Here is a 27402-nt window from a genome sequence, read left to right on the forward strand (position 1 = left end):
AACGGATGACATAGAAAAGAGACTCTCACCTTGGGGTGCCTTTTGTTCAGGTGTGTGGTATGTCAGGATTGTTTCAGGTCAGTACGCCGTGTGCACATCACCACGCAGCACAGAGCAAACACTTGTGTTGCTGTTTATGTCGCCATGGACTGAAAAAGTCGATCTGTTCTTTGTCATTGCATAGACAGCTTTGGAACACACCACAGGGAGGCTTAGAATAGAATTAAATATAATCAGTTCATAGTTGATGTGAAGTTGCTCGGAAAACATTTCAACAAGGAAAATGAAAGCGCCATCATCATCATGGAGGGCTAAAGAGGCTGTGGAAATTAGTGGGAGATGAAAGAGCACGTAGCAGAGTAACAGAGAAGACAGAGGGAATCCTGGTGTAACTGCGTCACTGCTGCCTCAGCCTCCTCTCAGGGGTGCTGGAGGAGGAGGAGGAGGGATGGAGGGATGAAAGAGGGAACGAGGAGACGAGGGATGGAGGGATGAAAGAGGGAACGAGGAGACGAGGGATGGAGGAGCGAGTTCAGGGACGGGCTGATTTATGAGTTTCTGTTTCTGAATCGTGCAGTCTTTAGGGATGAGATGAGCCAATCTGGAGTTAACACACACACGCAGACGCGCACAAAGCACGCAGCCGACACACGAGACACATGCGGTTCCGCAACTCGTCATTCTGTTGGCAAAATCCTTAAAGTAGTGATCACAGCAGGGGGGAGCCTTTTCATGTTTGAGGTAGTGGTTGTGTGTGCCTTCTCCGTGGCAGATGGTGAAATAAATGAACAGTCATTCCAATCAAACACAACTCGGAATCTGGATTGAAGGCACTCCGCCGCCACATCGACAGAGAGAGACGGATCACTAGGAGGCAAAGTCGGAGGAGTTAGGAGAGAGATGAGAGAAGAGAAAGAGGAAAAAAGGGACAGACATAACAGGCAACGGCAGATTCTAGTTTGAGCAGAGATTCTCAACAGCGTTTGGAGGGGAGCGATAGAGGGTAAAAAAAGAAAAGAAAGGACAGCAGAGGGGAAACAGAGCTCATTAACGGTGATGGGAGTGATGAAGGAAAGAGGACAACAGCTTGTAATGGTCAGTCGGGCGATGCTGGCAGTTGGAGAAGCTGGAAAACCTGCAGAGCTCTTGAGAGCTGCTGGTTGGTTGAAGTCGAAATAAGTTCCTCTGAGACTTGCTCACCACTGAATCAGTGAAAGGTGTTTAATTTGTTTCTAAAAGAAGTACATCACACCACAAATGCGAGCAGACACATTTGAATTAATAGCAGACAAGGACGCTTTAGTTGTGTCTAATAAATATCTGTTAAAGATACATTTGAAAGATAATGTAGATAATGAAAAGACTGGGATATTGATGATATACCTTGAGTGAACTCATTGACCAATCATAATGTTACATTGTGATCCATATTATGTATGGAATACATGTAACACATATATATCGCCATTGGCATGTGTGTTGTTTAGCAGGCCAGTATGAAAGGGTTTTTTGTAAAGAACAGAATGAAAAGAAATGATTTGAAAACCAAAGATGTTTGGGGTAATTTAGAAATTGTGTCACCACATAGTAGTGCAACTCCATTGTTCACAACACTCTAAACAATGTCTGCAACACATGTAGCAGAGTACACATCAGAGCTGAACAGATGGTGGTGTGGAGTTTGTAAAAGTAAATTAGTTTGCGAAATACGTTGCTGGAAAGTTAAGTTAGTTATCTATGTATCATATTTATCATATACTCTACCATTCAGAAGTTTGGGGTCACTTAGAAATGTCTTGATTTTTTTTCAGTGAAGATAGCATTAAATGAATGATAAATCCAGTGTAGACATTGTTAATGTGGTAAATGACTGTTCTAGCTGGAAACAGCTGATTTTTAATGGAATATCTCCATAGAGGTACAGAGGAACATTTCCAGCAACCATCACTCCTGTGTTCTAATGCTACATTGTGTTAGCTAATGGTGTTGAAAGGCTAATTGATGATTAGAAACCCTTGTGCAATTATGGTAGCACATGAATAAAAGTGTCAGCTTTCCTGGAAAACATGAAATTGCCTGGGTGACCCCAAACTTTTGAACAGTAGTGTATATTAGAGCAACTTTTGAGCATTTTTTTAAAAAAAATTTCTGCTTCAATTGCCATTAATTTTTTGTAGGAAATACAGAAAACACAACAAAATACAGACACACTTGGCAATAAATCAATGAATCACATCATCTTGTGTATAAATAAACATATATGGGTGTCTGTGTGCGTTCACTTTTTAATCTGCTTATTTTTTCTTTTTACTTACTACAGCTGCCCTCACAAAGTACGTCCTGCTTCATGCAGCATGCATACAACTGGGACATTCTAATTTGCATTATGATGCACCTTAAACTTTGACAGTTGCAGTTTGTAGTGCAAAATGAGCAGACAAATATGATGAAAATAAGCAATTACAGAAGTATTGACTCACATGATGCTGCCACCACCATGCTTCATATCTGTAACGGTGAGCTTTCCCCACTATGGGATCAATAAAGTTTATCCTTATCTTATCTTATCTTATCTTATCTTATTGTGATGCTGCCACCACCATGCTTCATCTCAAGCTTGTTTTTACTTGCACATGATGTATATGACATAACTGCACAGAGGATTGTGGGTCATAGTAGTATATGATAGTGCTGTTTCTTACACCAAACATACAAGTTTTCAAGTAGCGTAAACCTCACAAATGGGGCACTGACTGGCAGTATTTTATCCTTTGACAAGTTCTATTTCACAGGTTTTATGATACCAGCTCCATACAGTAATAATATACAAAGTATATGTGGGAAGGACAAAGGACACTGCAGCCTAACTTGTTCTGCTCAGCAACAATACATACACACATGCACTTGTTTTCATACTGATTGTACACACACACACACACACACACACACACACACACACACACACCGCTGCCCTGCTGATCGACCTGAGTCAAGAGCGTGATTAGGTTATTACATCTGATGGGATTGAGTTTGCTCTACTCTAATGAAAGAGGGATGGACTGGAGCATGAAAAACGAGGCTGAGGGTGCACAGAGATGGATTGCAAAAGAGGCTGGAGGGAAACATATTTGCAGAAGGAGGCGCAGATAAAAAGAGAGAGGTGAAAGGCTAAGAGGGGAGATGGGGGAGGATGACAGAGAAATAAAGGTGGAGAAAAGAGTTGGGGTGAAGGTGAGAGTCAAGGAAAGTAGGAAGGAGGGAGGAATGAATAAAAGGTGTTAAGGAAGGGGACGGAGGAAGGAAGAAAAGGGGAGTTAACCTTGTTTTGTGCAGGAGGAGGTTAATATTCCTGCAGTGTTGTGAGATTAAATTGTGCGGGACTTCAGCAAGAATTTATTTCGTATTAGAAAATTTAATAAAGTATATCGAGCACATTAGAAAAATTAAAGGTGCTGGGAAGGCACAGTTTAAATATGGTCGAGTGGCACTGATGAATGAGAATGTAGGTGCCCTGTCTGTACGGAGAGCAAACAGAGAGACATTTGGTATATTTTGATTTATGTTTTGTAACCTAAAGTTCCTTCAAAATGTATCGAACAATATGCAGACTTATGCCTCAATACTATGCCGAGCGCATCTTGGGATAAACTCCACGGAACGACCATTTACATTTAAATGATTCCACCCTCTTCAAGTCTATCACAGAGTAAATTCTACATAAAGATGCAAATGCAATTTCTGCTTCTTTTGGTCTGTCTTCTTTTGCTGCTTCCTCTGTCTAATATTTCAACAGAGTTAGCCTGAGCGCTCCATTAACCCCCAAACCACTTTCAGAATGCGGTGTTGCAGGGAAAGTGCGTTTCTTCCTGGATCTCCTCTGTGCTTGTGTGTACGGATGCAAAAGATTTGCTTTTCCTGAGCCATCTGTGTCCATTGCAGAGCTAAGTGCTGTGACTGGCCAGTGATCTGAACCTTTCACGGTGACACTGATTATCCCTCATTTAGCCCCTAATTCAGCGGAATGAGGCAAATGCAGCCAATCAGACAGGTTGAAGTTTGTCCGTTTGGCTGAGAAATTCCTCCTGACAGACAACAACCAGTGAGCGTCAGACAGGATGTGACCACTGACTGTGACCAATGACATCTGCACAGGGTAGTTTTTAAATACAGTAATGCCAGGAAATGTCGCAGCAGTTTATTTGTGCATTCTTGTGCGAATGTGTGGTCACACAGAAAAACTTTGCCTCTTACTGTAGCAAAGGGAAGTCGAAGAGCTGTAACCAGACGGGACACTGTAAATGTGTAGCTTATTGCAGAACAAAGTGCACTAAGCCGTGCAGCAGACAGGGATAAGTTCTGCTTGTGAGCCGCGACTTAACACTGCAGCTCCTCTTTAACACATATGGACAGATAGAGAGCCGAGGGAGGATGGTGGGGAAGACAAGGGAAGACAAAGGAAGGAAGTCATACTAAGAAAAAAGAGACAAAAACAACTGAAAACGTCTTAATTTAACAAACCAAAGGTGAGCTTTTATGTGGATGAAGTGGCGCTGTGATGGGAGCCACTGGATGTCTCGTTGTTTGGCTTATTTACTGCAACATCCTTCTTCGTCTCTGCACTCTCTGCAGCCTCCTTGTGTATACCCTGGCACCACCCTGACAGCTCAACTGGACTGGGCTTGACACTGTGTATGCATTGTGGAGTGGGGATGACATAGTGTGCTGTGATGAGATCTCTCCTGTGTATTCATGCTTGTGTGCGTCCATGCATACCTAAGAGGATGTGTACAGGCACTGATGCGCCGCAACAGTAGCAGCTTGTTTCTAAATATGCGTGTATATGTATTGTGAGGACAGTAAGCTCTGCTGACCATGTGAAGCTGCAGAGCTGCTGGGCTTTTTATATCCACTTTTTCCAAAAAAAAAAAAAAAAAAAAAAAAGGAAAAGGTACAGCCTACAAACCATGAATTAAGCCTGGAGTGTACATGTGCATACAAATACTATGTGATTGTATGTGTGCAGATGTTCACTTTGTGATTGTGTGTAAGTGTTTTCACAGTCGCTGTAGGTGTGAGACTTTGCTATGACAGAATGTGGTGCAATTTTAATAGGCTCGTACAAATACAAATGCCTAGTAGTGCATTGTGATATGTGTGTCTTGTTTACCTTGGAAGGATTGTGTTGTTACATATTTGCACAACAGATGCTGAAGATAAACACTGAGTCATTCAGTACCCATGAAACTGTGACAAATGAACGGTATTGATGGTGTTGCATTTTTAAAATCTTTCATACTGCTATTTTGTCGCTGATTGTAAATAATGTTTGCAGTTTACATATGTAGTCATTTGTACATGTTTTCACAACTAACAAAAAGTTAGTTTCTGTTCTTTTTGCCGCATCTCACAGGTTCTTTATTATATCATTCCAATTTTTCATGACTTAGACAATTATTTTCTTTCTAATGACTTAATATACTTGTTTTCCATTTCTGTTTAAAAGTGTTTGAGTTAAGTGCTAGAACTGAACACTTAGTCAGTTTAATTTCAGAATTGCAATTAGATATTGTGCAATTTGCAAACCGCAGAAGCTGCTTTCATTCTATAACGTGGCAAATACTGAAGTAATGCTTGATATTGCAAGTGAAATTGCAATTATGTATCAAAAAAATTGCAATCAGACATTTTCCCCGAACTGTTTAGCCCCATTTAATGCATTTTAAAATGGGCACTCAGTCTACAGCACCCAATTTGGTCTATGCAGTTTTAATAGATGGAACTATTTTGTGAGTTCATGTTTACAGTGCATCCTAATCTAAAGTGTCACATGCTATCAGGGGATAGGGGCACTTGGACAGTCATTTGGAAGAAGACAGGCACAGATTTCCTCGTCTAAATACTACTGTTCCAAAAGCACAGGCAGATTTGAAGAAGTCTGCTCAGTTTGTTGGAGCTCCAAGATGTGTTTGGCTGTAACAAATCTAGAATATCTCTTTAATAGAGTTTTGGATGACATTAGTGTTGATTTTTTTCCAGATCAAGACTGGCCAGATTTTGCATTGCTGAAATTATAAGACATATAAATGTAACACAAATGATGTTTACTTAAAAATGAGGGAAAACAAAAAGGCACCAGAATCAGCGGTTGGTAAAAAGCCTTTAAATGATAATGTCGATTGTACTTAGGATTAAAGTTGCAATTTGTATTTAATAAAGAAAGAAAGCAAGACAGAAGGACAATCTACAAATTATTTGAAACTTTCTGAAAATAATAATATATTTTTATAAATGATGAGTATTCTGAGAAGAAATTAGTTAATATATTTGCTATCATATTACTTCAGTTAGGTGTCCTGTATTTTAAATATGTTGGTAGAATGAAACTTTGAAGTGTGCAAGTTTATGAAGAAAAACAAAAAATAGAGTAAAATTTCTTGTATTTGTTGACATTTGGTCACTAAAGCTGATTCTGACAGAACACAAACATGCATCCATGATGACAGACAATGCTTCAAATATACACAACTGTTCAAAAGTTTAGGGTCACTTAGAAACATCCTTATTACTGAAAGAAAAGCAGTTTTTTCAATGAAGATAGCATTAAATTAATCAGAAATACTGTCTAAACATTGTTAATGTGGTAAATGACTATTCTAGCTGGAAACGGCTGATTTTTAATGGAATATCTCCATAGGGGTACAGAGGAACATTTCCAGCAACCATCACTCCTGTGTTCTAATGCTACATTGTGTTAGCTAATGGTGTTGAAAGGCTCATTGATGATTAGAAAACCCTTGTGCTGTTATGTTAGCACATGGATAAAGGGGTGAGTTTTCATGGAAAACATGAAATTGTCTGGGTGACCCCAAACTTTTGAATGGTCGTGTAGATGTTGCTGTCCAAAATGACTCCACAAACATACCTTCAACCAGACAGCACAGAAGATCTGTACAATTAATATCACAGCTTCAAGGTTTGCACCCAACATTAGTGTAACAAAGTAAATGTACACTTGCAATATCTGTTGTTTTTGTCATGAAAAAAGGTATTCTGTCAGATCAATGTGACTTTTGACCACCAAAATCTAAACAGTTGATTGTTGAGCTCACATGAACACTTGTGCCAAATTTGAAGAACGTCCTTCAAGGCATTCCTGAGATATCGTGTTCATGAAAATGGAATGAACAGTGGTGCAGAGGCATAAAAATTCTGCTCCATTTACCCAAACCGAATTGAATCTGACACAGTGATTTTCAGTGAGTGATTATGGGACCCTATTATATGGACAGGTGATAAATTGTAAGGTAATATTGAACGGTCACCCAGTGCTGGACTTATGAATATACACAATTCCCCACATCTAGTGTGACATGAGTCGGACCTAATTTGATTTGCTCAAAGTGCCCAGGCATAAATTGACCTTAACAAGTGAGACCAGGAGCACCAGGTCCCCAGGCCTGGATTAGCCACTGCCAGGGGATAAATGCAGACCGATGAACATTATAACACTATATTTAATCTTGCTCATGGCGACATGGTGGAAAACATAACTATACTCCTGCATTTAATCTTGCATGAGGTAGAGGCCAAACAAAATTTGAAAAACAACGGGAAGTTTTGTTGTTCTCCATTTGCTGCAATTCAGTGTGTTCGTTGAGCTGGCTTTAGCAGCAACAGCCTAGCTTTTGCTTTGACTTACACATTAATGCGTGTGTTTGTCTATGTGTTTGTATGTGTGTGTGTTTAGGGGGGGGACTGAAGACAGAAGGGGGCTCAGGAGGTGTTGACTGTGGAGATTAAAGAGGAATTAGAGAAAGCAGAGCACACAAGGAGGCACATAGGGGCATGAGAGAGAGAGAGAGAGAGGCTGAGCTTTTCTGAATATTCAAATCTCTCTGTTTAATTCTGCTGCAGATTACCAAATCTTTCATCTGTGAAGTAAAGGATTTTGGTTTAGTGCATATATGTGCATGTGTGTGTGTTTGAAACCTGTAAAGCGATTGACTGACCCAAGGCCTTTTCCATGTGATTGAAGATGTGTTTTTTTTTCACTTTGTTTAATACTCACAGCACCACATGGTACCTTAACACGCTGTTACTGACAATGTTTTATTACTATTCCTTAGAGAGTAAATCGGTACATGTTGTACTGTGATGTAAAGGCTAAATACACATCAGATGCATTCGTTAACTGGATATATACCAAATAAACAACAGCTATAACGCCTCAGAGCTGCTGTTGATTGCAAGGAATTAAACCTCTTTACCTGAAGCACTTTCAAGCATCCTCATTTTTCACTGTAATATAAAGTCCTGCAACACTAGAGGTACACGGAATACACATCTGTTTTGTGCAGTAAAACAACATGATTATGCTATAAGTCATTGAACATAATTTTGTTGTGTATTTATTTTTCCCAAAAAATTAAAAACCCTTCAATCAAGTGTGTAACATTTTTCCAAGTGCCCACAAGTGTTACCAGTACTGGAAAACAAATGGTGGCTCTTTTAAATGTGTCTTGTTTCCTTTCTGCTATGTCTAAACACTGCCTGCAGTTCATCATAGTTTAGCTAAAGTAATCACAGAATTCTTGCTAGACGACTGTTGGACACAACTGAATTTCTCATGGCTTCACAGTTGCGGTGAGGGGCAACGAATATTTCGTTTTTTACAAATATTTTTAATTGCAAAAGTTTTATTTTTTGTGAATTTTTAAAGAGACATACAGTATAAAGCAGTTTAAGCTTAGTTTTGGTTAAATTGTCCAACAAACACCAAAAGTAACGCATGATGAGTTCACAGACTATTGCAAAGTTGAAAGTCTGACTGTTCCATTTGATTTTACAACAACAAAAAACGTGTTTGTCATTTAGACAATTAAAAACTAAAATGAAACAGTCCCCATGTGAACATGGCCCCTGAACTGGACTTCCTCTTCAACAAAGCTCTCATATCTCACACTGCCTGCCTCAATTCTGCTTTATTTTTTTATTTACAAACTGGTTTATTGCTCCCTCTCGGTTTTTTAAATGTGTCTTCAGAGGATTAGCAGAAGGGTTTGCATTCTTTCTGCCTTCCAAAGCAGTGATGCTTCTGTTAACCTGAATATCCAGCAGCTGCATGCCACAGCAATGGGAACTTACACTGGCAGAAACCATATTTTCCAGAAATACAACAGACAGTCCAGTTTCTGTCATTACCACAATAACGTCACAAAATCAGATGCGTAGCAGGAGGATGTGTCTTCTGCTTAGATGTGCATTGCAGCCATAAATAAGTGTGTTCACTGTATAAAGTAAATATAAACACGTGTTTTAACAGTCAAACAGCAGATTCACCTTCCCTCACAGCGAATACAGAGAATCCCGTCACCAAAGAGAATAGAGATGTGTGGCATTCTGGCGGAGTGCATTGCACATTTGTCAGGTTTTGCTAATTAAGCATAGGTGAGCAGCAGCAGCCGGGGCTCGGGAAACTCTTTGTTAGATGTGCAAATGGCTGCAGCATACAGATGATGTGTTAAAGGCAGCAGAGCATTGACTGTTTAGTGCAGTTTTGTGCATATAAAACCACCACAGATGACTGACTGTAATGTTTTTTTTATGTTGTTATTCTCTGTCCAAATTGTCCTAAATTAAGAGGGACATACATAATTGATGTTGTCTCTTCAGTTGTCAATAGTAAATATTCCCATTCCCTGAAACATACTCCATCAACAGCCTGACTGATGAAAATCCCTATGGAATGCAGGAATCTGCACATACATTAATATTCATCACATATTTTTGCTATGTCTTGTTCTTTGGCAAACTGTAGTTACTCAGTACCCTGAAAAGACAGATTTCTTCACATAGGCACAATTTCTTCAGCTTTATTTGAACTGATTTTACCTCATATATATTGCATGATTCTTATATTGAACCTACAGTATTCAGTGTTTATTAATATCTGTACCTACAGGTGTATTTTCATTGTGGTCCTTCACAGCAGGTTCTTTTTATTTGGTGACACAATTCTTAGCTCATCCAAATCAAGTCTATAGTACAGACAGATGTCAGATTTTTCATTTTTATTGAATTATTAAGACGATAGTGCAATTTTTGTTGAGTTTTGAAGAAAATAAATCAATTGATCAAGTGGCTTAGCACATTATCTCTGTATTGCAGTGGGTGCAGTTGTACTTTTTTGCTGATCCAAACCTCTGTTTTGGCCTCAGTTCACACCAGTAAGTCCCAAGTGTCTCTGTGTTTGTGTATTTGCATGTGCAAAGCATAAACAAAATGTAATTTGCAAACAATATCTGTATTCTTGCCTTTTTTTTTGTGCGTTTTATGGATTTTTAAGTATCTCTGCATGTGGAAGTAATATAGAAGACAGTGGCCACCATTTGTTTTCGGTTTAACTCCCTTCTGATTAGAATAGTGCCTCACCTTGGGAATACTTTCAACAGTGCAGCTCAGTGCACACACCAGATCATCGAGAGATGATGTGTGTGTGTGTGTGAGAGAGAAAGAGTGTGTGGGATGTGGGTTTGGGGCTGAAAGACAAACTAAAGTAGAAAAACAGCAGCATCAGTGCCTTTTTTTTTGTAGTTGTGTGGACATGATTTAAATATAGAGTATGTAGGAATCACAGAAGCTGGATTTTGAAAGTGTAAAACTGAAAGAATCCCACTTCCTCTCTTCAGGTCTCCTCCAAAGCCACTTCTTTGAAATTATTGAAATTATTCATGAGAGAGCGAGAGAGGGTGGTTAGAGGAATGCGACTAATTAAAACCACCTCATTTCTAAAAACACACAAATCGTATGTTTCATATATAATCACATGTGTGGAAAAGGCCTCTCAGTTTATCCTCGAGCTGCATGGGACACAACTGGGCACAACATGGATGGCTGTTTTCTTTTTAAAAAATGAAATACAAAATCACAAGGAGAGTTTTTTTTTTTTAAATTTCCATCCACAGCTTAGTTAAGTTTTTTCCAACTCATATTGAGAGAGTTAAGTGTTATGTGAATGAGTACAGCTGTCAAAAGCTAGCATAGAGCAGACAGGGAGTGCTTTATTTCTCTTGCACATGCAGTGAAGTGGTGCACATCACTGTATGTGCAAGACATCCAGTTCAGAGCCAATATAGACAGACATAAAATAAATAACATCAAACTTGGACACAACGCAGGCAGTAACATATACACAGATAACATAAATAATAAAACTAGAGGAGAATGGAAACCATGAAGATCACTGGAAGACACATAGATATGAAAAAATTAAATAAATGCCATACTTGAACAGGCTTTTTACAGCCATATGACAATCAGGTAGCTGTTTTTTTCTTTTTTTATTATTCAATCACTTGATTTGTTGATTTCCATGAAGATGTAGAGAAACTTGTACCATAAATAGCTCTCTACGCACTGCATACTATAGCTTTAAGACTCTTTATTTCCCCTCTTTCCATCTATTCCACCATCCCTGTCTCTCCTTCGTCTTCTCTCTGATTTACTTGCTGTGCATTATTTCTCCCCATTAGGATAATGAGGCATCTTCTAGAATTATTGCAGCTGCACAAGCACCGACATGTGCTGTCCATACATCTTTGATGAGTTTACTCACGATTTTATGAAGTGCTGTAATTTACGGTATCACATCATGCTGCAACATGTTGTCAGGACAGCTGGGATGCATTATGAATACGTTATCAGTAAGACTCATGTTGATGCATTTGGCTTTCATCAGTGATTGTTCCCCTTTGTTGTACGTTGCTATTCGTGGCACATCCGCCAAAATTTTTGTGTCTAGTTTGGTGAAAACAAAACTCTAATCAGAGGAATGATGGGATATTGGAGCTGACAGGCACATTTAGATTCATTATCTTTTATTCTGGCGGTAGAAATGGGAGCCTGATTTTAATTGTGATGGACGTTGATGTGCTCAAACCACATGAAAGACAGTGGTGAGAAATCAATGTGGGCTAAACTACTGACACCATTTCTTCTGGACTCTTATTCAATGTCTGAAAGAAAAGGAATGAAATTAAAAAAAAATAAAAAATCCCATTGTTGCCTGCACACCCTGTGACTTATTATTGTTATTGTTTCTTTAAACACCTTGAGATTAACTGAAACCGACCCTAGCTGTGATATCTTAACATCCTTTCTTACTTCCTCTCACTGATAAGCAAGAGCAAACACTGCACCGGATATACAGCAGGCAATAATCACTTGAAATGTTTATTTGTGACATAGTGAAAAGGCTGTAATCAGATTATCAGCCAGGCCCATTCGGTCGTTATTAGACCTATTAAGCTGACACAAAACTTCCTATTTGTGTCCAGTTCCAGTGAGTTGGTGGAGTGATTCACACGATATCAGACTGATTTTTGTTTACTGGAGCTCAGATTTTCTGACCTTTCTGTACGTAGTCAGACTCATCCCATTAACACTGTCACTGAACCGCTTATGTATGATCAGCAATCAGCATAATGGGGATAGGAAGCGCTCTGCTGTCCGTGTCGGCTCTCTGACTAACATTCTGTCACCGCTTGACTGACTCTGCAACAGGTCGACAAGCTTGTTGTTCTGTTTGGTTTGTACTGTTGCAGTGGCTGCCTGGGATTCCCCCTGGCATCACTGGAGGTCACAGAAACCAACACCTAGCCTTGATGACACGTCATTAGTTTTTTGCATTTTAAACTGCATCTGATTCTTTAACTTTTCCATAAAGTTTTGCAGGATACATCAACCCTGCTGTTAGGTTTGTTTTGCAGGAACAACAATAATGTTCATGGGGAATGTTTAATGATCCAAAAATGTCAGAAACCAAAAAATCCCAATAAACATAGATAGATAGATAGATAGATAGATAGATAGATAGATAGATAGATAGATAGATACTTTATTAATCCAGAGGGACATTTCAGTATTCAGCAGTTTATATAAATTAAAATCTATATAATTCAAACATTGTTCATAACTCATTGTTTATATCTCATTATTAACTCCATTACTAACCATTTCTGTCAAAATGTAGTGCATTGTTGTTCTTTACCTCTCATAGATCATGGTTCAATGAGGATAATTCACTCTTTTCTCACATCCATCCATCCATCCATCCATCCATCCATCCATCCATCCATCCATCATCTATACACTGCTTAATCCTCATTAGGGTCACAGGGGTGCTGGAGTCTATCCCAGCTGACGTAGGGTGAAGGCAGGTACCACCATGGACAGGTCACCAGTCTATCACAGGGCTACATATACAGACAAACAATCACACTCACACCTATGGACAATTTAGACTTATTAATTAACCTCAGCATGTTTTTGGACTGTGGGAGGAAGCTGGAGTACCTGGAGAAAACCCACGCATGCACAGGGAGAACATGCAAACTCCATGCAGAAAGATCCTGAGAAGGCCGGGACTTGAACCTTCTAGCTGCAAGGTGAAAGTGCTAACCACCAAACCACTGTGAAGCCCACAGCAGTTTTAGATGACACTGATTTAAAAAAAATCACATTTTGAATTTCTTTCTTTTTAAGGAGTGATGTTGATGAATTAATGCAAGACACCACTTCTGCTCAGAATGGGTTTGCAATTATGTGAAATTTCATTTTATGTTTTATGTCAATTATACTTTTTAAGCCAAGCAGAAGTTTCATACCGAAAAAATACTTTTAACAATTATTTTTTGAATTTTTTAACTTAAAAAAGAGGTCAGTTTGACCCGCAACATAACAGGTGGGTTAAGTTTTGCTTGCTTGTTGTGCGTCTGTTGTGGATGAGTTAAAATGACACCACATACGTGTTTTGCCCTTAACTCCTTCTCGCACGTGGTTCGAGCACGTGTCCATGCTGGTGATCCTGCTCAACTGTGTGACTCTGGGGATGTTTCAGCCCTGCGAGGACGTTACCTGCCAGTCAGAGTGGTGCCGCATCCTGCAGGTCAGTGTGACTCTCTCGCTCTGTTAGCTGGGCGGAATAGAACAATCTCTGACATGAAAAGTGTTATTTCTGTGTAAATTTGAACCCTTGCAAAGAAAACACATAACTCACATTCACCTGGTTTTCATAAGGCTTGAAAATTAAGGGGCCACATGAAATGTAGGTGTTTGGTAGGAAAATCATGGAATAAAAGTTTTGCTGACATGTTTGAGGTTTTCAACATAAACATCTATCTCTTTAAAGTAATTTACCATAATTTGTTTTCTTTTAACTTACACTACTTAAACACAAGTCAGTGTTTCATTGATCAATGTGATCTCCCTTTCTATCACTTTCTGTTTAAAGTTGTTAAAATCCTTAAAGAGAAACTGCTGATTATAAGTACAATTCATAAGTGAACAGTAATGAAAAATTAATCCATTTTCTTCATGCTGTCTCTCTCCCATTTGTTTCTATACACCCTCACTGTAGCGCTGCGCGGCACTTTTAGATGTGCTCATTATTCTCAAATACAGATATTCCTTTTGCTGTAGTGGATGTCTAATTAATTGAGACAGCCATGACCACACGAAGCCAGAGCTGTTGTTCCCTGCTGGGATGCAGCTAACTAATGGATGCAAGAACTCATTTTTAGACAGCCTCCTCTTCCACGGTTTCTTTCAAAATGTGACCGTATTGATGGGGAGACTTAACAAGAGCCTGACCTTTTTCAGTTTGACAAAGGTCGATCTCCTCTTATGTTATCGTTGTCCGTCTTAAACTTTGCTCCTGTGTGTTTCTTTTGTTGACGTTAGGTGTTGGACGACTGCATCTTTGCATTCTTTGCGGTGGAGATGGTCATCAAGATGGTGGCCCTGGGAATATTTGGCCCCAACTGTTACCTTGGTGACAAGTGGAACCAGCTTGACTTTGTCATTGTCATGGCAGGGTGGGTATACCACTATGCTTTTGTGGGCTATTACTCAAGCCCACAAATTGCTCAGTTTTCCACGTCAGCTGACAACGAAACGTTTAATTTCATCCACAAACAAGTTACGCAATCAAACAAGCACAAAAGCAACCAAACCTGGATTCATGTACACATGAGGATTAAACCAGGCTGCTCACACATTACAAAGACGTATGAAGCAGGTCTTTATGTGTTTGTCCTGTCAATGTCATGTCATCATCAAAATAGAAGTGTCCTTTACTTTGGCAGGATGTGTTTTCTCTTTATACCCCCACTAAGGGTAATTATTGTCCCCTACATTTGTGCACATATAGGATGTTGCACTTAAAAATTACAAATAAAGTCTTAACTGGCCTTATGAAGGAGGTTTTCTAATCATCAATTAGCCTTTTTAACACAACTAGCTAACACAATGTAGCATTAGAACACAGGAGTGATGGTTGCTGGAAATGTTCCTCTGTACCTCTATGGAGATATTCCATTAAAAATCAGCTGTTTCCAGCTACAATAGTCATTTACCACATTAACAATGTCTAGACTGTTTTTCGGATTATCTTCATTGAAAAAAGTGCTTGTCTTTCCAAAATAAGGACTTAGTGGAATAAGTGACCCTAAACTTTTGAACGGTACTGTATATCTGCTGCATAATACAACAGTAATTGGTTGAGTAATGCTCAACCCAAATGAATGCTTGGGGTGACTGTATAGGTTGAGACAAGAGCAGGATGCAGTCATGAGCACTCTCCCTCTTTCCAACAAGACCAGACACACTCCCCACAAAATACAATGACAGAGCAGAACACAAAACACAATTAAACCACAACTATTTTGATCTAAGTACTTGTATATTGGCATATTTATTGTGTTTTTGTGCTGCAATGTGGACTACACAGGAGGAAAAATGCCTGAAAAACTCTCACTCTGTGTCATTAAGTGTCAAGTGCACAGTTATTATGTGAGTTGATTCCACGATAAGCTTTATTACGTTATAGTGTTTTTCTTGTTGGAGTTTCTTTGTGTTTATATCTCTGTGTGTTTTGTTTCTATAAAGTACAAAAGAAGAAGTAAAACTTTTTTGTCCCTGACTTTCTGTATCTTCAGGGTGATGGAATATTCTCTAGATGGCCACAATGCCAGTCTGTCAGCCATCCGAACTGTCCGAGTGCTCAGGCCACTGCGGGCGATTAACAGAGTGCCAAGTAAGTGTTTCAGAGAGAAATCCACAGCTCTACCTTCACCGATTAGTGGTCAGGGCAGAAAAATATAGCTTAGTTACTAGAGAACATTTGCTTTTTATCTAGAGCCACAATAGCTTCAAATTTAGCCACTTTATTACGACCCAATTAGCACATGAGATACCAGGTGAGTGCTGTCAAGTAATTTTCAAGCTAAAGGGTTTTAAACCACAGAAAAATGTGGAGTAATGACGTGAGGTAAATAACTTGAAGTAAGAAGACAGACCTGAGGTTAATGTTATTTTTTGTTTGTTTCAAAAATGTAACTTTGGTTAATTACGAGGCATTTTTGAATTTGCTTTTAAACTATTTTTTGAGGGTTTTTGCATGCACATATGCTGCAAAGTACACTGTAAAAAACTGTTACTTAAAGGAAAATCTTGAATTTTTTTCACAATTTTACTGTGCTTTTTTAATGTCTTTTTAAAAAAAATAAAATTACTGAAAGGAACTGTGAATTTTCATATGTTGTGTAAAATTTAAAAAAATCTAAAATCCGTAAATGTGACTAAAATTAATATATACATTTTTCTATGAAGAAACTTTCATATTTTTAATGTAAAGTTTTTATTTTTTTCATAATTTTTGCAAATATTTCATTTTTGTTTAATAGCTGAAAGTGTTAAATTCAAGTTTAATACTTTTAATGTATTTTTAAAATTAAAATTAGATGCAATTAGTGACAAATAATAGCAGCAGAAGTATTGGTTCTGTAATTTGATTTTAAAAAATGGCAAAGTTCTGTCAGCATTATTATAATTTTGGCTTTTTTGGTAAGATTTCTTAGATGAAATTATGTAATAAAACACACTTTTAACATAATTTTTCTGCAATATTATACCTTATTTTTTCTATTATATCATTATTCGGCCTTGTTACAGGTAATTTTGATGTTTTAATACACATCAGTGCATTTTATTTACATTAAAAAGCCAAAGCAAATGTGCAATTTCATGTAAATTGAAGGCTACAAACTGTATTTTAATGATGGACAATTTGACTTTTTTTTGTGAAATGGTTATTTAACTATTTTTTTAAAATTATTTTTTTTTTTTGTGCCACAGCTGCTGGAATATTACACTTTCTTATTTATTCATTAATTAATTTATTTTTTATTTTTCATATATAGTGTAGCCTTTCCAATTCCCATTACTATTACTATTTTTCGTATAGATCTTAAACCATATTTCATGTATTTTTTAACCAATATTTACAGCATTTCACTTGTGTTTAATGCTGTCTGCCTGTTATCATTCATTTGTTTGCATAGAGCAGTACAGCACAATACTATGGTGTCTGCATTCTCACCGTTTAACTGTAAGGTGACGGATGATCCAGGAGTTGGGTGTTTAAGAGCTTGCACGTAGTTTATCATTATCCTAAAAGCTGTGTGACAGAGGTGGCCATGAATCTAAAGCTAAAGAGGAGCTCAAGACAATGGTGTCATAACAGCTTACAAGGTTGTTAACCAACATACATTAGGCAAGCAGCCAGGCTGGTTTTCAGACTCAGGCATGCAACGTTGCTAACTAGTTTGTTAAATACCTTTTTCTAAGGTTTACAGACATAGTTTTGAATATTTTTTTTAACAGTTTTGTTGCATGCATCTGTTGTACATTGATCGGTGTATATTGGAAAAATGGGAGTTGTGTTGGAGCAGTATTTGCACCACAGTGACGTTATCATATCAGGGTCATACACATGATCGCAGCTTGGCACCGGCACGCTAAAAGCCTCTCCGACTCTGTGCCTTTGAATGTGTTTGAATGACGAGCCCAGTTTCCTAGAATAAGCCAGCTGTTAGCATGCGACACAGGTTGACCTGAGATTAAGCCACATAAATTATGACGTTTTATGTTTATTTAAGAGTGTGTGTGTTGGGGATGAGGGTGTTACTTGTGCACGACAGATAACCCAAACACAGTCATAAAGCGTGGCAGGTTGTCTGTTTCCTTAAGCTATCACCTCAAACTGCCTCACGCACACACTCATACCGTAGTATTCCACCTCAGCGAGGCCTGACAGTGTTACATTAACCTTAACCTTATCACTGAGCCAACAGTTGCCCAGAGAAACCGGCTTTACAGGCTACGAATGAGGTGAAGCAAAACCTGTATTAATGTAACAAGTTTATAGTCGCTCCCTGAAGGTGGCTGCTAGATGGAGGCAGATGTAGACAAGACAGATGGAGAGAATTGCAATGAGCTTGACAATGAGAGCCGTTACTTCAGGCTGGAAAACTCAAGGTCAGTGTTGATGCGCAGTCACAGGTTCAGATACCTGGAGGATGTTTAGCTTACTTCCTTCTTTTCTCTTGATTTTTCTTTCTCGTCTGATCATAGATTGAGTGTTTGTGGGTTCACGCCAGCCAGGCTAATAGAACAGATAATGTTTTTCTCCAACCGTTCCGCCCTCACTCGGCCTCTCTGTTTATCTTTCTGCCTAAGTGGATCGGATATAACCATTGTTGGACAGATGTTTAATGGGTTTTTGCTGTAGCTTAGATACAGTGAGCAGCAATCTGTGTTTATTTCATGCTTTTCAAGGCTGCTGCAAATACTCTGCCAACTGTCTCACACATGGGCACACACAGTCACATACGTGTTTCCCTGCTGCTCTAATAAGTTCTCAGGATTGTTTAATGACACATGCAACACCTAGCTTTATTTGGCCTGTTTAGACTGCCTGACCGAGATTTTAAAATGCACTAAATTTCTTCCTCTGCCAGCTGATTTCTTCCAAGAAGGAAAGAAAAAAAATGAATATATGCACACTAATAAGTTCACAAGCTGACACCAGAGTTAAGTGTCATCAAAAGGTGTGTTTTCAGAATTTGTTCTTCAAAATTTGTCCACATAAATTACTTAAAAATACTCATTTTTGCCACTATTTGGATTCTTCCAAACCAGGTTTCCTGTGATATTTTAAATTGATTTGAGTTGCAAGCACTTTTATGACTTTATTACAAAATCTTTTTATAGTTAAAAGCTTATGTTTGCTGCCTTCCTCATCATCTGAAAGAAAAATAAAACATTTTGTTCACAAGATTTACAAAAGATTGCAATTTTTCATTTTGATTCCTTTCAACAGCATTACTCTCATCGCTAAGTACTAGCTAAAACACTGTTTATTTCCTGGAAATGTTTTTTTTTTGTAATTTTTTACAGAAATTACAAACTTACAGAACATAAACTTGTCTGAGTAGCATGACTCTCTGGATTTATGACCCATCTCTGTTTGAAATTCCTTCATCAAGTGTGCTATTTATGTGCCATTTGACTGCATTACTAAAATGAAATCTACCTTAATTAAGAGAAGTTTCATGATGTAATCCACTACAATTCAAAAGTTTGGGCTCACCCAGACAATTTCATGTTTTCCATGAAAACTCACACTTTTATTCATGTGCTAACATAACTGCACAAGGGTTTTCTAATCATCAATTAGCCTTTCAACACCATTAACTAACACAATGTAGCATTAGAACACAGGAGTGATGGTTGCTGGAAATGTTCCTCTGCACCCCATGTAGATATTCCATTAAAAATCAGCTGTTTCCAGCTAGAATAGTCATTTACCACATTAACAATGTCTAGACTGTATTTCTGATTAATTTAATGTTATCTTCATTGAAAAAACTGCTTTTCTTTCAGTAATAAGGATGTTTCTAAGTGAACCTAAATTTTTGAATGGTAGTGTATGACATTATAAGATCTTATAAAGTCAGTCTGAGAGTAAATGCATTGTCTTCTCGGTTTTCAGTGTCTTTGTATTTTGTACTGCCTTCTGTTTTCCAAGCAATTAGATTGAGTGTGTTGCTGAAAAACAGTTTTTTGCCATAAATGGTACTTGGAGAACCTGTTAGTGTTCTGTATAGGTGATGTCAGTGCTGTGAAATGCTTTGTTTTCTGCACAGATTTAGATGCCTCAATAGTGGTAACACGTCTGTGTGAATGTTTCCACGCTTGAATGTGTCACTATATAGTCTGAAGCAACTGATTTGTAGCCAATATGTAAAAAAAGGAGGTATATGAGGAATTATTAGATAGCCTATGACTATGATTTAAACTTGGAATTTCACTGATTTTATAAGCGTAATGTAATTTCTGTCTGTGTGTCTGAGTGACCAGAAGTGATAACTGTGATTTTCTGGTTTCTATTCTATCCCACGGCCATAACCACATCCCATTAGCGCTCTAATGGATTGACCCTTATAGGCCTGCTGCACATTTGTCAAAAGAAAAAACAAAACAAAAAAAAAAAACATCGTAGCAGACACAACTTGAGATGTGCAGCTGAATTGTAAACAGTCAATTACCGAGGAAAGGTGAATAGTTTATTCCTCAGTCCGTTCTGCAATTAGAATGTAGAAAATATATCCTCTGCAAAAATTTTGTGACTAATGAGCGCACAAAGAAGCAAACAGCGATGAGTCATTCCCTCTGAGCGGAGGCAGTTCTACATCACAGAGTAAAAGCATCAACAATCCACTGGCGGGATACTTTCTATACTTTCAAACAAAGTTCACATTGTCTTAATTTAAGTTTATTGTTTTGTTTAGTTTTTTTCAATACTTACTATTTACCTTGAAGGTCTTTGTGATTCCAAATTAAAGGTGCCATATAGTGAAAATCTATGTTTTTTACAATGCTTTTTATGTTTTTGAAAACTAAAGCAACTATAAAAAAGATGTGAGAATTTAAAATTGCTGACTACTGCCATTCTTTATCCCAGCTTTTCAAGCCAGTCCGATTTTTATTCAATTTCTATGTGATTTGCTAATCGCATATGCAGAGAGAGTCTTCTTCCTGAAGGGGGCGGGGACAGGAGCAGTACAGACACTGAAATAACTATTTTGAACAGGTTTAAAACCAAGGTTTATACAGTAAAAATAGTAAAATTAACTATCTTTGCAGCATTTTGAGCTTAAAAATTGAAAGTCACATTCTGCAAATGTGAGATTTTAACTGATTTGTTGAAAAGGGGGGCAATATGGGACATATGATAATTATGTACAATAATATTGCCAGACGCAAAACATTAAATATGCAATTTAGTGAAACCATAATCAATGCAATTAAACTTCAAGGTGGAAACAAACAATAAAACAAAGCAACAGGGTCCCTACAGATAATTTTGTTTGGTTAATTTGTCTCAATGAGTGACTATAGTAAGTAATTGTAGTAACAACAGCTGGAGGATTATTTAATGATGTTTGACTCATTAAATATAATTATGATAAATGTTATTTTAATAAATATAATTAAAGAAAAAGATTGTCTTTGTGGAAAAGTACTTTGATCTCTAGTTTCTGCCACAAATTTAATAAGAAGTGTGTTGAACCATAAAAAAGCCTTTTGTTTTTATTTTCCATCCACAATTCTAAGAAAGCTTTCAGGCACATTGTGGAAGATTTGATTTTAAATATCAGTGCAAATGTGAAAATTAGCAGCCACAGTGATTAGAAAGACTGTGCTACACACCCACTGGCTATTTTAGGCACAATCTGATGTGATCTAATAAACCCCCTCTGCTGAAAATTCTACTTTTATAATGTTTCTGTTGACAAAAGCTGCCACAGAGGCGATAATTCAACTTTATGACTGATGGCGCAAACTTTTAAAAGTGTGCTTAATATTTTACCCCATCTCATGCACAGTATATTAATGGGGTTTTTACAGGTGTACCTAATAAAGTGGCCTGCGAGTGTATGTGACACAGTGTGTGTGGAGCTCAGGGGCTGGATTCCCGGCGCTTCTGACAATAAACGCATCTGACAGCTGGAGATGGATGCTGAATGCATGTGGTTAGATAATAGTAGCCACAAGGAAGCTGTGAGTTCAAATCCCAGAGGACGAAATAATGTCAAACTGTCACTTTCACTGTTGTCATCTCGTGGAATTTTATCAGCTGTGAGGATGAAGTTGTGGTTTCTAAACTCTCAAGATCAATAGCGGCTGTCAGGGTGAACAGTTACCAGAGGGTTAGTAAAACTCCAACGAATGCGGAACTCGAGTGTCTATCAAGTTTTTGAACTCGTGCACATCAGACGATATCAGTCGGTGATTTCTCTCGTGTTTGTCTCCTGCTGTGTAGGTATGAGGATCTTGGTGACGCTGCTGCTGGACACCCTGCCCATGCTGGGAAACGTTCTCCTCCTCTGCTTCTTTGTCTTTTTCATCTTCGGCATTGTGGGAGTCCAGCTGTGGGCGGGACTGCTCCGCAACCGCTGCTTCCTGGGAGAGGACATAAGAACGTAAGGTTTTCAGCCTGGCAAAGCGGAATTTGCATTTCATTTCTCTCAAGGATGGAAGTAGCACAGATGGCCTCGGGAAATTGTCTCTTCTGTCAAATCTAGATCAGACTTCTGAAAAGATGCATTTTGGGGGAAAATAGGATCTGATTCCAAATCATTCTCCTTGAGAATAGAAAAAACAAAAATGAGTGAAAAATACAAACTTCATAAGCAGAGTTGGAAGTTGCAGTCGGTTTTAATTTTCTCCACATTCACCAGCAGTCACTCCATCTTGCAGATGGAACTCAAACATCAGATTTGCTCAGCTCGTTTAACCCAAACATGATTTTTTTTTTCCCAACTCTGTTCTTTTCTGTCTGTCCTTTTTCTTTACATCTTTGTTCCTTTTGCTGCCATTCTTGGCTACTCCCTCATTAGTCACAGTTTAGCTGTAGCTTGTGTCGAGTTGTCATAGGGAGTAATTGTTAGCCGCTGCATGGAACAAAAATGAATCATAAATCATAGCTTGTTGGAGTATCTGTACTTTGCAGTGTCCTCAGGATGTACCCACTGTATGGCCTAACATGTAAAGAGTGACGGAAAGAGGAAAATATAGATGTAAACTGGTATTTTAAAGGTAGTTTTAGATACACTGTTGTTCAAAAGTTTGGTGTCACCCAGGCAATTTCATGTTTTCCATGAAAACTCACACTCTTATGTGTTAACATAATTGCACAAGAGTTTTCTAATCATCAATGAGCCTTTCAACACCATTAGCTAACACAATGTAGCATTAGAACACAGGAGTGATGGTTGCTGGAAATGTTCCTCTGTACCACTATGGAGATATTCCATTAAAAATCAGTCATTTCCAGCTAGAATAGTCATTTACTACATTAACAATGTCTAGACTGTATTTCTGATTAATGTTATCTTCATTGAAAAAAAAGCTTTTCTTTCAAAAATAAGGACTTAGTGGAATAAGTGACCCTAAACTTTTGAACAGTAGTGTATGTGTAATAATAATGTTACTTACACAAACTCTTCTCTTTACATGTGATGGGTCTAAAAATTTTGCAAAACTTCGAATCCAAAGAAAACTAAATTATTCCAGAAAAGGAACAGCAGGAAAATAATTTACATTGGATAATACAACAGACCAAAATAAACAACCTGGACATCATCAGCACGACGGGAAATTAACAAACTGAACATGACATTTCAAACTTTGTGGAATGAAGTGATAAAATCCCCAAGTAAATTTAAAACTTATCTTGCTCAAACCAGCCCATACAAAATGTCAGACCGTTGGGACTGACCTTAAAACTGAGCAAAATTTTAACAAGATACAAACTCTCTCTACCTGAGACAGTGAAAACTATATGGTGCAGAGAGATGTGCTGTCCAGAGAGACAGAAGACTGAAAAAGACTGCATTTCCTTCCACACTGCACATGAAAATATTAGATATATTGCCAACTTCCTCTTTAATTTGAAACTAATTTGGTGATGAAATCATACAAAAGAATAAAAAAAAATGTCCATCACCTCAGGAGGCAAAACATGTAGCTCAGAGATCCTTGAACTCATTCTGCTGATGTAGTGGTACATTTTGTACCAGAGACAATGTTGTTGAATCCTCTCTTTGTGAAAGAGAGAAATATTAATATTTCATAATCAAGGCTGCTGCATCTCCTCTCACAGAGCAAACAGTTTCCTGACCTCTGTCTGCAATAACACACATGAACATTTAGAAACTCATGCACTACATATTTCCCCAATTTAGGTTTCAGAATCACAAGGAAGCTAACATTTACATCTACATGACTGGGATCACGTACATTAAATTCAAATTTGTCATTTCTCCTCCAGAATCTTGTAAAGGTTTTTCACCCTCTGAATCCCAACCAGTTTCTGGAGATTTCTTTAGTCCTGTCACGTTTTTTATTCTCACTGTAGGCTCATTTTTACTGGAATATAAAGTCCTACCCTTCTACAGAAACAACAAAACCACAGCTACTAAAAGAGAAACTTCAAAATGTATGTTGTGTCTCATAAAAAAGAGAAAAAACAAAAAGCTGAATTTCTTTTTGAAGAATGAACTATTTTTTTCTTCAAAAAACTGAAAAACCTGAAATCAAAATGTGCAACCTTTTTGCCAAGTGTCCACAAGTGCTGTAGTTATTTTACTACTTAGATTTAAAATTAGTATAATTAATTTCTGTTTGTATCTCTTTTCTCCTCTGAAAAACTCTCTAAAATGTCCCTGAATTTTTATTGCTTGAATGCTAGTACCACTGTAGTCACTAATTAGTGAATAACTAACTGGCTCTTTGTTTTTTACAGAATCTTGTGAGTGTAAATGATACATTTTTGGCATATATTTACAAAAACACGCAGAATACAATAATATTGATAAATGATCATGATTTAAGCCTTTGTATTGGCTGTTGTCTGATGGAATGAGAGATCACACTTTAGTTCGAGGAAAATCTGTCAATTCTTTCTATTTTCACAGTTCCTGGTTCTGAAAAATGATGTCATTTTGGCATGTTTTTAAAAAGATAATATGCCTTTCAAACCTGCCAGATGGTTTTTCTTCAGTTCAGTGCGTTGAATTCTGCAACAGTCAGGCAGGAGTCAGGAAAAGAAACAGTGAAGTCCTGAAAGGTAAGGACACAAACAGGGACAGCAACAGATAAAAAGGATGTGACAAATTGTGGGAACACTGTGGGAATAAGGCAGAGGACATTCAACAAAGGCTACCTGTTCCTGAATCGGTTCTTCCTCACTAGTACTTCAAAAGTGAATGTCACTCCACATAAAAGCACAGTCGCTGTTATGAGGAGCTCTCCAGTTTTAGGAGAAGGCTATAAATAAGTGGTTAAACTGTGGGACACATTCACCACGAGTAGAAACAGCAGTCAGATCCTGTCTGCTACTTTTTATGTGCTGACTCCTAAATGTAGTTTGTTTATTTAATTATATTCCTCAGTGTCTTGTTGCTCTTGATTTGGTGAACAATACGTGCAAATACACAAACCATAAGGCTTAAATGCTTGCGAGATTTGTTGCAGGGAATCACAAATTGCAAAAGTTGTTCTTCAAGATCTTGCAAAAACTGAGTAGAAACTTCATGACAGCTAAAATAGAAGTGGATAATGTGCTCTATATGCTGCAGCTGTAGTTTTATGTAATTTTAGAGCCGCTGCTATTATAAAACTGCAGGTTCCTCCAACCTGTTATTATGTTGTTGGGAAGATGTTCTGATTAGAGTGGAATCGCTGATTGAAATGCTGTGGAAGAAGAGTACAGTAGCTCTAAGTGTAAATACAGTGTGATAATAGTGCAGGAACAGCAGTAGATCATTGCTGTTGGTATTTTTTTCAGGAAAAATTTAAATAAAACATCTGCAGCATGCACAGATGTGTACAGATGTAGTAGCTTTAATGGCATGATTACGTTATGGTGTTTGTTTCACATCTAATCTGGACTTCAGTACTGGAGCTCACTTTAAATGACACATTGTATGAATATATCTAATCCTGCTTATTGATAATTGGCTGAAAATGACCAACTCTTAATGCAAAAGAGCTTAGAGAAGCATTTTGTACTATTGTACACATGCACAATTTTCTGTAAAATATTTTTTTTTGCAGTGGACATGAGTCAAAGTGTATTCATAGTGGAAATGAGATAAGATCAGATAAGATGAGATAATATTTTATTGATTCTTGTGCCAGATATTGCTTGGAAAAAAAATCTGAATGACATAACATGAGAAATGCAGTGCATAAAAGTAGAAAGCAATAAGATATAAGTAGGGTACATTACTGAAATAAAATAAGTAACTAAATTATGGCTGGAATAGATGAGTAATGCAGGGAGTTATACTGATGTAATAAATAATATATAATGCAATTCAATTTATCACACATGATAATGAAAAAATGAAATGATTTATCACATTTGAAAATTTTTCTGAAAATTTGAATGAAATATTGCAGATTGCATCAACAGTGCTGCACATGAAAGTTACATATTGCACCTCAGCCATAAGAATAGGTGTAGTGTAATCCAATCTACAGCTTGCTTTTCTCAAAACGTAGAGTTAAGGCAAACAAGCTAATTATTATTACTGTTGTTGCAACACATTCATTTGTTTCATGTCTCCCTCTTACACCCAGAATGTACAACCTGTCTATAAATCCTTACTACATGTCTGAGGAGGGTGAAGACAGCCCGTTTATCTGCTCAGCTCCCCGAGAGAACGGGATGCTGCGCTGCCACGATGTGCCAGCCTTCACGGAGGGCAAGGCCGAGTGCTCACTGGCCGCTCCCCACCAAAGTTCAGCTCTGGTCGGACCGTCCCCAACGGAGAGCGGTGCCGACGTTAATGGCTGCGTTAACTGGAACCAGTACTACAACGTCTGTCGCCCCGGGCAACTCAACCCTCACAAGGGAGCTGTCAACTTTGACAATATTGGCTACGCTTGGATAGCCATATTCCAGGTAAGGACGGATGAACGTGCAGATCTGACTGTGGAAGAAGGAGCTGGAGAGCAGGATGCTAATAATAATAATAATAATAATAATAATAATAACTTTATTTATATAGCACCTATTAAAGAAAGTGTTTTACAGACAGGGCAACAAAAAAAAAAAAAAGAAGGACTCAAGAAACAACAGAAGGCCGGTCAGTCCAAACAGAAAGAGAAAGACGAGGGAAGCAGAAGTGTAGAAAGAGAGTCAAACACATGTTAAAAGATTTTCATAATAAATCAAAACAATAACACCAGATAAGATAAGACAATAAGGCCACATCCAAGTAATGGAAAGAACAGAGGGTAAAACCATAAATACAAGGATAAAAATAATAATAATAGTAGTAATACAGGGTGTCCCTAAAGTCTTGACACATAGGAAATCTCATTAACTATAATTTTTTTGCCTCCACAGATTAAATCTGGCTTTGTCGAAAGATTAAATTCATCTGCTGTCTTTCAATATGTCCATCCTTCACATCCAGTGAAGTACCA

The 27402-nt window shown here is 37.8% G+C and overlaps 1 protein-coding gene across 3 annotated transcripts in view; it reads left to right on the forward strand.

The window, feature by feature from the left end:
* Positions 1 to 27402, forward strand: part of cacna1ha (calcium channel, voltage-dependent, T type, alpha 1H subunit a) — a 140093-nt gene that overhangs the window by 57071 nt on the left and 55620 nt on the right. For all 3 annotated transcript variants that reach the window (XM_055005281.1, XM_055005279.1, XM_055005280.1), the window contains exons 3-7: positions 13833 to 13945; positions 14740 to 14873; positions 15996 to 16093; positions 22226 to 22385; positions 26551 to 26875. In XM_055005281.1, coding sequence (XP_054861256.1) covers positions 13833 to 13945; positions 14740 to 14873; positions 15996 to 16093; positions 22226 to 22385; positions 26551 to 26875 — 830 coding nt within the window. The remainder of the gene's footprint in view (positions 1 to 13832; positions 13946 to 14739; positions 14874 to 15995; positions 16094 to 22225; positions 22386 to 26550; positions 26876 to 27402) is intronic.

This window comes from Amphiprion ocellaris, chromosome 19 (assembly GCF_022539595.1).
Source record: "Amphiprion ocellaris isolate individual 3 ecotype Okinawa chromosome 19, ASM2253959v1, whole genome shotgun sequence".
NCBI classification, from domain to species: Eukaryota; Metazoa; Chordata; class Actinopteri; family Pomacentridae; genus Amphiprion; species Amphiprion ocellaris.